The sequence below is a fragment of the Copadichromis virginalis genome, linkage group LG12 (assembly GCF_057382275.1).
Source record: "Copadichromis virginalis isolate Kocher_CV1m ecotype Utaka linkage group LG12, C_Virginalis_male_GT1.1, whole genome shotgun sequence".
Classification (NCBI taxonomy): domain Eukaryota; kingdom Metazoa; phylum Chordata; class Actinopteri; order Cichliformes; family Cichlidae; genus Copadichromis; species Copadichromis virginalis.
The window spans coordinates 8700958-8711427 of record NC_140629.1 but is presented as its reverse complement, the minus strand read 5'-3'; the positions used below and the strand labels follow the sequence as shown (position 1 = coordinate 8711427).

The 10470-nt window shown below is 47.6% G+C and overlaps 1 protein-coding gene across 1 annotated transcript; it reads right to left on the bottom strand.

Moving 5' to 3' along the window:
* Positions 1–6978: 6978 nt before the first annotated feature.
* LOC146696492 (uncharacterized) lies at positions 6979–9915 on the bottom strand. The gene is made up of 4 exons (XM_085474068.1): positions 9819–9915; positions 9186–9760; positions 7241–9076; positions 6979–7155 (listed from the first exon to the last, which is right to left on the bottom strand). Exons 1-3 carry the CDS (start codon positions 9913–9915, stop codon positions 7745–7747), a joined length of 2004 nt encoding a protein of 667 aa, XP_085330194.1. The 3' UTR covers positions 6979–7155; positions 7241–7744.
* Between the last annotated feature and the right edge of the window lie 555 nt (positions 9916–10470).

The following is a 10470-nucleotide window of genomic DNA, read 5'->3' as shown; positions in this document are numbered from 1 at the left end:
AAGCAGCAAAAGTAGCATCTGAAAAATTACATTTAATCTTTAACCAGTCTGGTTAAAAAAATATAAGAAGTAATAATATACAGGTTTTGAAAAAGCTGCGATAAAACTGATGTGTTTTTAAGGGAGAACTTCAAATAACTTTAATATTTAGTTTGTATTTAAGTCAGCCTTTTAAATCAATTACATATTTATAAGAACTCTTTAACATTTGTATAATTTTAAATTTCTCCAATTTAATAGAAACTTGAAGAGTTATTAGCTTTTCCTGTTTCGAGGTTGAGTTTTGTTTACATTTGTGTATAAATACATATAAGGTGCCTTTGGGTGCCTTGAAAAGCGCTATATAAATCCAATCCATTATTATTATTATTATTATTACTACAGTGTTTGACTTCAGATGTTTGCTATGCTTTGCTAGTCATGGGAGGAACAGTCATCGCAGTATGCAGGCTGACTTCAGGTGAATACGCATATTTTGACCCTCACCCACGTAAGTCAACAGAAATGCCATTGTCGCTATGTGTAATGGTGGAACTGCAGTTATGTTGAAATTCACACGTCTTAACAACATGATTGACAGGCTCAAATGCTTATACCAAATTTTTAGCATTGCGCCAGCCTGCACTTATGAGCTACAGTCTATTGAGTTTCACAGTGAAAACGCTGCTGACCAAAGAGATGCTAATCAAACCTCCGAATACAGGAAATCCGCTACAAATGTTCTAGCACCAGCTTTAAATGAACCTGTTCATGAATTAAACTCCCAGACATCCACTGAGCAGACATGGAAAACTGTGACAGAAACTTTAACCACTGAAGTCACGTCATTCAGCACGGATTTAAATGAGACAGCTGCTGCATCTCTGCTCCATCAAACCTCTGCATCTTCTGTGAGTGAAACTCAGGTAACATCAAATTCTGTTCCTCAGAAGGATTCAAACACTGCCTCCTGTTCAACCAAGACAACAGAGGAACTCTTACATAAACTTCTAAAATGTAATAAACAGGAAAGGAGAAAAATGAGGAGAAGATTATTGGCCGAACAGAAACTACCACAAAGAAAGGAAAATCAGAAAAAGAAAGAAAGGCAGATGTACACTTTTGATGAAAGCTTCCAAAAAAAATCCCATTGGAAAGTCTAATGATCCCGATCACAGAAGAAAAGAGTGTACAAAAAAATCTATATGAACTAAATGCTACATATAGAGAGAAACAGAGAGAACATTTGAGAAAGATCTATAGAGAAAGCAATGATTTTAAGGAAAAACAGAAGGAGCAAATGAGAAGGTCCTATAGAGATGGATTCAAGGAAAAACAGAAGGAATGAATGAGAATAATTTATAGAGAAAGTGCTAAAATTAGAGAGAGAAAAAAAGAGCGTGCCATAAAGACGTATAAAAAAATCCTATGTTCAGAGAAAAGCACAAAGAGCGTATAAGAAGAATATACAGAACATGTGCTGAATTCAGAGATAAACATAAAGCTTACATGAGGTCAAACCAGGGGCGGAGCGTGGGGGTGGCTTACTGGGCTTAAGCCCGGGTTGTTTTGTCAGAAGCCCGGGGTCTTTTGGAGTGTAATTTTTTCATAGTTAGATGTCTGGCTGACAACTGTATAAAACAAAAAGTACACACAATATTCGAAGCACATAGTGCACACTGTGGGAATTTACGACTGTGCGTGAATCCCCCCTGATATTGGTATGATCCGAGCTCAGGCACTAAGCGACTGAGCGAGAGGGCGGGACAGCTGCTGCCTGTGAGTGCGCTGTTGGAGAAACGGAGCCAGCCATACTAAGGAGAGCTTAAGTTTGACCAGGTACCAAAGCAAATCATTCGTACCGTACAAATAATGTAAATATGACGGTGCATCACGAAATCAAACTGATCACTTGACCAATATTACGTTACTTGCTCTTCAAGTGAATCAACAAATGGCGAAATGAAAAGCTGAACAACAACAAAGCTGTTTCTTTAGAGAGTCTTAGCTTACACGTGTGTTTATTTCATATTTTCAGTTGTTACCCTCCACGGCTAAATAAATCAGTTTCAGTAATGCACTGATACACAAGAATGGAGATAAGGGGCTTCTTTCAAAGAAAAAACTCTGGTAGTATTTTATATATTATGCTTTGTATGTTGTTCAGTATATTTCTATGCAAAACAAGAGGACCTTCAATACACAGCAGTATATCCACAGTTCAAACCAGATATTTACATACACTTTATGGAAAACACAGGAACATTTTTTTACTGTACAACATCAATTTAGAATAAACTTGTTTTGTTTTTGGATAAATAAATATTGAAATATCTTTTGAATTATTTAAATGTCAGAATAAAGAGAGACAGAGCTGTCTATTTTTTATCACTTTCATCAAATTTAGGAGCACATATACACTAAGTTTATTGTTAATTAATAAGAAACTCCAGACGATTCCATTCTGAGCTGAAGAAGCTTCTGATAGGTTAGTAGAGTCCATGTGAGTAAATTGGTGGCACAGCTGTGGATGCATATAAGGCAAAACACAGAGCCTGTTTCTTTGAAATGGGAAAATTAAGAGATGTCAACCAAAACACCAGAAAAAGAACTGTGGAGCTCCATAAGTGTGGCTCAAGTTTGAATACAATTTGGTACCATTTGCAATTAAGAAATACAGATAGTTTCTCTCTTTACTCTTAAAGTTAACAAATATGTTTTTTATATTCATCAATCTAAAAAAATAAACATTTAGTCTGATTTGATGTTACAATTAAAAAAGTGTTTCTGTTTTGATCTGAAGAGTTTGTAAATATCTGGTTTCAACTGTATATTTGATGATTGTCAGCACAAAGAGGGAGAGAGAGGAGAATGAGGACAGAACAGAGAGGGAACAAGAGCAGGTGAGACACACATGTTAGTCAAATGGTTGTTTACCAAAAGTATCACCGTATCATAGGTACTCATGTATCTCGTACCTAGTGTTTCTTTTTAGGTTTGCTATTTTTCAAATTCTATATTTATTAAGTTATGCAGGCTTGTTTGTACAACAAGGCTAAATAATTATATAAACCCTTCTCAATCTAAATAGTGGACTTTGGTAGAATTAAAAAAATAAGTGTAGTGCAGGTATATGATGATTTTTAGTGCTACTTTCATCTAGTTCTGATTGTGGTTCTGTCTTGGTTAAATCCCAAGTAGTCCTGATTTTGAACTGGTGTAGTCCTGTTTTAATTCTGGATCAGTTCTGGGTCTGGTTGAAAAAGCCTACAGTTTTCTCTTGGGAAGCATTTGTTTCAGAGCTTAATTCCTGTTTGCCTTTCTCTGTATCCCTGGTGGCAAGGAACCTGGACAAAATTGTTCAAAATTAGTATTATGTGTACTGCAGTTACAAAATACATTATTCAAACTCCAAAATACTTTTGTGATGTCGGATTTAAATTACAAAACATAAATCTTACATAAAACATTTTGTAATTATAAGGATAATTACATAATATATATTAGATATAATATAAAACAGTCAGTTGTGTTTTTTTTTTAACTTTACCATATCATAATTTGATTGGTAGCAACTTTTACCACTACAGTGAGCCAATCACTCCTAATTCCTAAACATGTCAATCAGGTAGTATTGAAGTAAGACATTAACAGAAATAAAGAGTTGTATGTAGCCCTTTCTTTGCATAAATCATTGTTAATATTTTTGAAAAATTAACCTGTGATAAGACAGCATATCAAGATAGAATATGCTGGATAGAACCATATAACTAAAGATGAACCAAACTGTTCACAATTTTATCTAACTCTCAGTTTTAAGAAAGGCTGGTGACCCCTGTTATACAGGGAGTGCAGAATTATTAGGCAAATGAGTATTTTGTCCACTTCATCCTCTTCATGCATGTTGTCTTACTCCAAGCTGTATAGGCTCGAAAGCCTACTATCAATTAAGCATATTAGGTGATGTGCATCTCTGTGATGAGAAGGGGTGTGGTCTAATGACATCAACACCCTATATCAGGTGTGCATAATTATTAGGCAACTTCCTTTCCTTTGGCAAAATGGGTCAAAAGAAGGACTTGACAGGCTCAGAAAAGTCGAAAATAGTGAGATATCTTGCAGAGGGATGCAGCAGTCTCAAAATTGCAAAGCTTCTGAAGCGTGATCATCGAACAATCAAGCGTTTCATTCAAAATAGTCAACAGGGTCGCAAGAAGCGTGTGGAAAAACCAAGGCGCCAAATAACTGCCCATGAACTGAGAAAAGTCAAGCGTGCAGCTGCCAAGATGCCACTTGCCACCAGTTTGGCCATATTTCAGAGCTGCAACATCACTGGAGTGCCCAAAAGCACAAGGTGTGCAATACTCAGAGACATGGCCAAGGTAAGAAAGGCTGAAAGACGACCACCACTGAACAAGACACACAAGCTGAAACGTCAAGACTGGGCCAAGAAATATCTCAAGACTGATTTTTCTAAGGTTTTATGGACTGATGAAATGAGAGTGAGTCTTGATGGGCCAGATGGATGGGCCCGTGGCTGGATTGGTAAAGGGCAGAGAGCTCCAGTCCGACTCAGATGCCAGCAAGGTGGAGGTGGAGTACTGGTTTGGGCTGGTATCATCAAAGATGAGCTTGTAGGGCCTTTTCGGGTTGAGGATGGAGTCAAGCTCAACTCCCAGTCCTACTGCCAGTTTCTGGAAGACACCTTCTTCAAGCAGTGGTACAGGAAGAAGTCTGCATCCTTCAAGAAAAACATGATTTCCATGCAGGACAATGCTCCATCACACGCGTCCAAGTACTCCACAGCGTGGCTGGCAAGAAAGGGTATAAAAGAAGAAAAACTAATGACATGGCCACCTTGTTCACCTGATCTGAACCCCATTGAGAACCTGTGGTCCATCATCAAATGTGAGATTTACAAGGAGGGAAAACAGTACACCTCTCTGAACAGTGTCTGGGAGGCTGTGGTTGCTGCTGCACGCAATGTTGATGGTGAACAGATCAATACACTGACAGAATCCATGGATGGCAGGCTTTTGAGTGTCCTTGTCACGGTCTGGCTGGCAGACCGTGGGGATGTGGGGAAAGGAGGACCCAAAACGCAGACTCTGCGATGCAAACAGTGCTCTTTATTCACAGTGGAAAACTGTAAACACAATAACTCCCCGTTGCTCCCTTGAACCCCGTGTGCGTGCTTCCCTCCGACGTCTGTGCTCGTGCTCGTGCTCCCCGCTGTTGTGTTTCCGCACACCCCGTGCGTGCTGCCTTTCTGGACCACTCTTCCTCCTGCAGGGAAACCATAGAGGCAGCCGTCAACACTAACCCTCGGCGGGCATATACGAACAACACAGACATATGCTGACACACTAACTTGGTACGATAACTCAATGATCCCGCGCCGGTGGGAGCTCCAACACTCTCCTAAGTAGCTCCCCCGACGAGCCCTGATCACCAACAGGTGTGGCAGGAACTTCAGGTGTGGCCAGTCCTTCGCAGGGCCACACCCATCAGGCCTGCAGGTGGCTGTGCTCCATCCTCCAGCCACACCCGCAGACATACACACGTATACACCCACACCCTGCCTATACATACGAGTGGGACACAGACTAACACAGCATTGTGGAGAAAACACACATCACCAAATAATAATAATACTAACAACAATAACAACAGTCAAAACTGGTCACGGACCCCCGAGTCCTCCAGAGCCGGGTCCGTGACAGTACCCCCCCTCTAAGGGTCGGCTCCCGACGACCCTAAAACAAAAAGGCAAAAAACAGGAAAACCAACCCAGGGCGGGCGGCGGGGGTACCAGGACGGAGGGCCCCAAAACCTCTCCGCCAACACCACTAAACAACAAAGAAAAGCGAAGAGGCCTCTGGGGAAGCCCTGGGGAGAACCTCTGTCTCCATAAGGCCAGACTGAGCCAAAAAGTCATCTGGGTCTGTATGCTCTGAACACCCTAGCTCCCAGCCTACAGTCTCAGAGTGAACATCTTCTGAGCCTTTGGAGGTAAAGCAAACAGTTTCTGACCCCACCGACTCTGAGCTAACTACCTCGGGGCTGTCTATGCAAAATTCTGCCCCAGCATTAGCACTCAAGCCACATTCGTCCGTCGGTGGTCCAAAATACCCCACTGGGAGTTCAGTTACACCCCTAACAGTTTCTCCATTGTTAATCGCCGTAGTGGCTATAGTCTCTATGTCCATGTTCACAGGAAGGGAATTTACGACACCGGCAGAGTCCATTTTACTCACTGTGGCGTCCAGAGCCGCTGGTCCTGAGTCTTCGACCAGCACAGGAGTGAGTGTAGAGGTGGCTGAACGCTGCTTGCGAGGACGCCTTCTCCTCCGTGAAGGCGGGGCCAGGTGTAAGGAAACAGTCCTCTGCTGTTCATCTGTGTTTTGATTTTCAATGACAAGATTAATAGAAACAAATGAGTCTGGTTTACTCACTGCGGTAATGAGTGCTGTCGGTCCGTCGCCAGTTGACCGGACTGAAACCGCAGGAGTGGGTTAAGGTGTAATGGGGTGATGATGGCGAGTGCGACATCCCTTCTGTAATGGAGGATCAAACAATTGTGCCGCAAGCATCGACGGGAAAGTCCTCCGCCGATGCGCGAAAAACCAAGCGGCTAGAGCTTCTAGGTGAGCAGCCGAACCTTCCTTGCTCGGACTGCCCAAGCCGAATAATTCAAAACTAGAGCTCTCTCGTAAAATAGTGACCAATAGCTTAAGGTTGTTAATGTCCAAAAAGTTCATGGTGAAGGTAGTGGATGAGAGATAATTGTCAAAGAACACTACCTGTATATGTCTCTTGTGTGGGTCTACAGCCTGGATTACGCTCCGGCAGTAATCCCATAGCTGCGCGAGCGATCTCTCCTCCGTGGCAACTCCTGAGTTTGCTGGGTCCATGGTGTTTGGGGGCGGGATCATTCTGTCACGGTCTGGCTGGCAGACCGTGGGGATGTGGGGAAAGGAGGACCCAAAATGCAGACTCTGCGATGCAAACAGTGCTCTTTATTCACAGTGAAAAACTGTAAACACAATAACTCCCCGTTGCTCCCTTGAACCCCGTGTGCGTGCTTCCCTCCGACGTCTGTGCTCGTGCTCGTGCTCCCCGCTGTTGTGTTTCCGCACACCCCGTGCGTGCTGCCTTTCTGGACCACTCTTCCTCCTGCAGGGAAACCATAGAGGCAGCCGTCAACACTAACCCTCGGTGGGCATATACGAACAACACAGACATATGCTGACACACTAACTTGGTACGATAACTCAATGATCCCGCGCCGGTGGGAGCTCCAACACTCTCCTAAGTAGCTCCCCCGACGAGCCCTGATCACCAACAGGTGTGGCAGGAACTTCAGGTGTGGCCAGTCCTTCGCAGGGCCACACCCATCAGGCCTGCAGGTGGCTGTGCTCCATCCTCCAGCCACACCCGCAGACATACACACGTATACACCCACACCCTGCCTATACATACGAGTGGGACACAGACTAACACAGCATTGTGGAGAAAACACACATCACCAAATAATAATAATACTAACAACAATAACAACAGTCAAAACTGGTCACGGACCCCCGAGTCCTCCAGAGCCGGGTCCGTGACAGTACCCCCCCTCTAAGGGTCGGCTCCCGACGACCCTAAAACAAAAAGGCAAAAAACAGGAAAACCAACCCAGGGCGGGCGGCGGGGGTACCAGGACGGAGGGCCCCAAAACCTCTCCGCCAACACCACTAAACAACAAAGAAAAGCGAAGAACTCAGTTCAGTAGTCCAACCCCAGCCCTAATGGCAGCAAATATAGTTCTGGGTGCCGACCCGGTGGGCGGCAAAATGGGCGAGACCTGCTGTGGGTAGGCAGAGGCTGAAAACAGTTCAGGTGGCCTACCTCTAGTCCATTGGCGGAAGCTCAGGATCTCGCGGCCACGGGTCCAGCAGCAGCAACGAAACAGTTCTGGGGGCCTGCCACTGATCCAGTGGTGGCGGTGCTGCATCTCTGGTGGCCTGCCAAGCGTCCAGGGGTTACGGCGCTGCAACTCCGGCGGGCGGCCACGGGTCCGGCGGCGCTGCTGCTCCGGCGGGCGGCCACGGGTCCGGTGGCGGCGGCGTAGCTCCGACGAGCAACCACGAGGTGTGGCACCTGATCTACGATGTGCGGGTCGCGGTCGTGCTGACCCCTCCGGCTCTCCAAGGTCTTGCGTGGGCAGCACGGGCTCCTCCTGCCCGCTGAGCTCCTCCGGTGGCAGCGCGGGCTCGACAGGCTCGCCGAGCTCCAGCTCGGGCATGCTGAGCTCGTCCGGTTCGCTGAGCTCCACAGCTGGCAACGCGGGCTCCTCCGGCTCGCTGAGCTCCTCCGGCTCGCTGAGCTCCTCCCGCCCGCTGAGCTCCGGCTCGGGCAGAGCGAGCTCCTCCCGCTCGCTGAGCTCCGGCTCCCGCTCGCTGAGCTCCGGCTCGGGCAGAGCGAGCTCCTCCCGCTCGCTGGGCTCCGGCTCCGGCTCGCAGGGCTCCACAGCTGGCGGTGCGGGCTCCTCCGGCTGCGGCGCGGGCTCCCCCCGCTCGCCGAGCTGCTCCTCCCGCTCCCCGGGCTCCTGCTCCGCCTCGCTGAGCCGCTCCTCCGGCTCGCCGGGCTCCTGCTCCGGCTCGCAGGGCTCCACAGCTGGCGGTGCGGACACCTCCCGCTCTCTGAGCTCCTGCTCCGCCCCGCTGAGCTGCTCCTCCCGCCCTCCGGGCTCCTGCTCCGGCTCGCAGGGCTCCACAGCAGGCGGTGCGGGCTCCTCCTGCTCTCCGAGCACCCTGAGCACCTCCGGCTGCGCTACAGCTACTGATGGTCGATCTGGAGGTGAAGATGGTGATGCGGTGTCTGCAGGTGGGGAAGGTGAAGGTAGAGTAGGTGATGCAGATGGCGAAGCCAAGAGTGCTGCTGTCGCTGCAGTCTGATGGGACTCTGGTGGAGAAGTAGCTGCAGAGGGCGGAGGTGATGATGGTGCGGCAGCTACTCCCGGTAGACTGGACAGCGATGCAGGGACAGACGGGTGAAATGATGGCAGGCATATCGACCTCCAACTGAGGATGAAGGTGAGAGGCTGACCGGACTGAAGACTCAGTCACCAGCTGGGCAGCAGACTCCGTTACTAGCTGGGCAGCGGACTGAGTTGAGGGTGATATGGCTATTATGAAGGGTGGAGAGGACGAGAATGCTACAGCTGGCTCAACAAATTCCAGGGGTCCAGAGGCAACTGAGGCCTCCAGTTCGGCCTCTGGGGAAGCCCTGGGGAGAACCTCTGTCTCCATAAGGCCAGACTGAGCCAAAAAGTCATCTGGGTCTGTATGCTCTGAACACCCTAGCTCCCAGCCTACAGTCTCAGAGTGAACATCTTCTGAGCCTTTGGAGGTAAAGCAAACAGTTTCTGACCCCACCGACTCTGAGCTAACTACCTCGGGGCTGTCTATGCAAAATTCTGCCCCAGCATTAGCACTCAAGCCACATTCGTCCGTCGGTGGTCCAAAATACCCCACTGGGAGTTCAGTTACACCCCTAACAGTTTCTCCATTGTTAATCGCCGTAGTGGCTATAGTCTCTATGTCCATGTTCACAGGAAGGGAATTTACGACACCGGCAGAGTCCATTTTACTCACTGTGGCGTCCAGAGCCGCTGGTCCTGAGTCTTCGACCAGCACAGGAGTGAGTGTAGAGGTGGCTGAACGCTGCTTGCGAGGACGCCTTCTCCTCCGTGAAGGCGGGGCCAGGTGTAAGGAAACAGTCCTCTGCTGTTCATCTGTGTTTTGATTTTCAATGACAAGATTAATAGAAACAAATGAGTCTGGTTTACTCACTGCGGTAATGAGTGCTGTCGGTCCGTCGCCAGTTGACCGGACTGAAACCGCAGGAGTGGGTTAAGGTGTAATGGGGTGATGATGGCGAGTGCGACATCCCTTCTGTAATGGAGGATCAAACAATTGTGCCGCAAGCATCGACGGGAAAGTCCTCCGCCGATGCGCGAAAAACCAAGCGGCTAGAGCTTCTAGGTGAGCAGCCGAACCTTCCTTGCTCGGACTGCCCAAGCCGAATAATTCAAAACTAGAGCTCTCTCGTAAAATAGTGACCAATAGCTTAAGGTTGTTAATGTCCAAAAAGTTCATGGTGAAGGTAGTGGATGAGAGATAATTGTCAAAGAACACTACCTGTATATGTCTCTTGTGTGGGTCTACAGCCTGGATTACGCTCCGGCAGTAATCCCATAGCTGCGCGAGCGATCTCTCCTCCGTGGCAACTCCTGAGTTTGCTGGGTCCATGGTGTTTGGGGGCGGGATCATTCTGTCACGGTCTGGCTGGCAGACCGTGGGGATGTGGGGAAAGGAGGACCCAAAATGCAGACTCTGCGATGCAAACAGTGCTCTTTATTCACAGTGAAAAACTGTAAACACAATAACTCCCCGTTGCTCCCTTGAACCCCGTGTGCGTGCTTCCCTCCGACGTCTGTGCTCG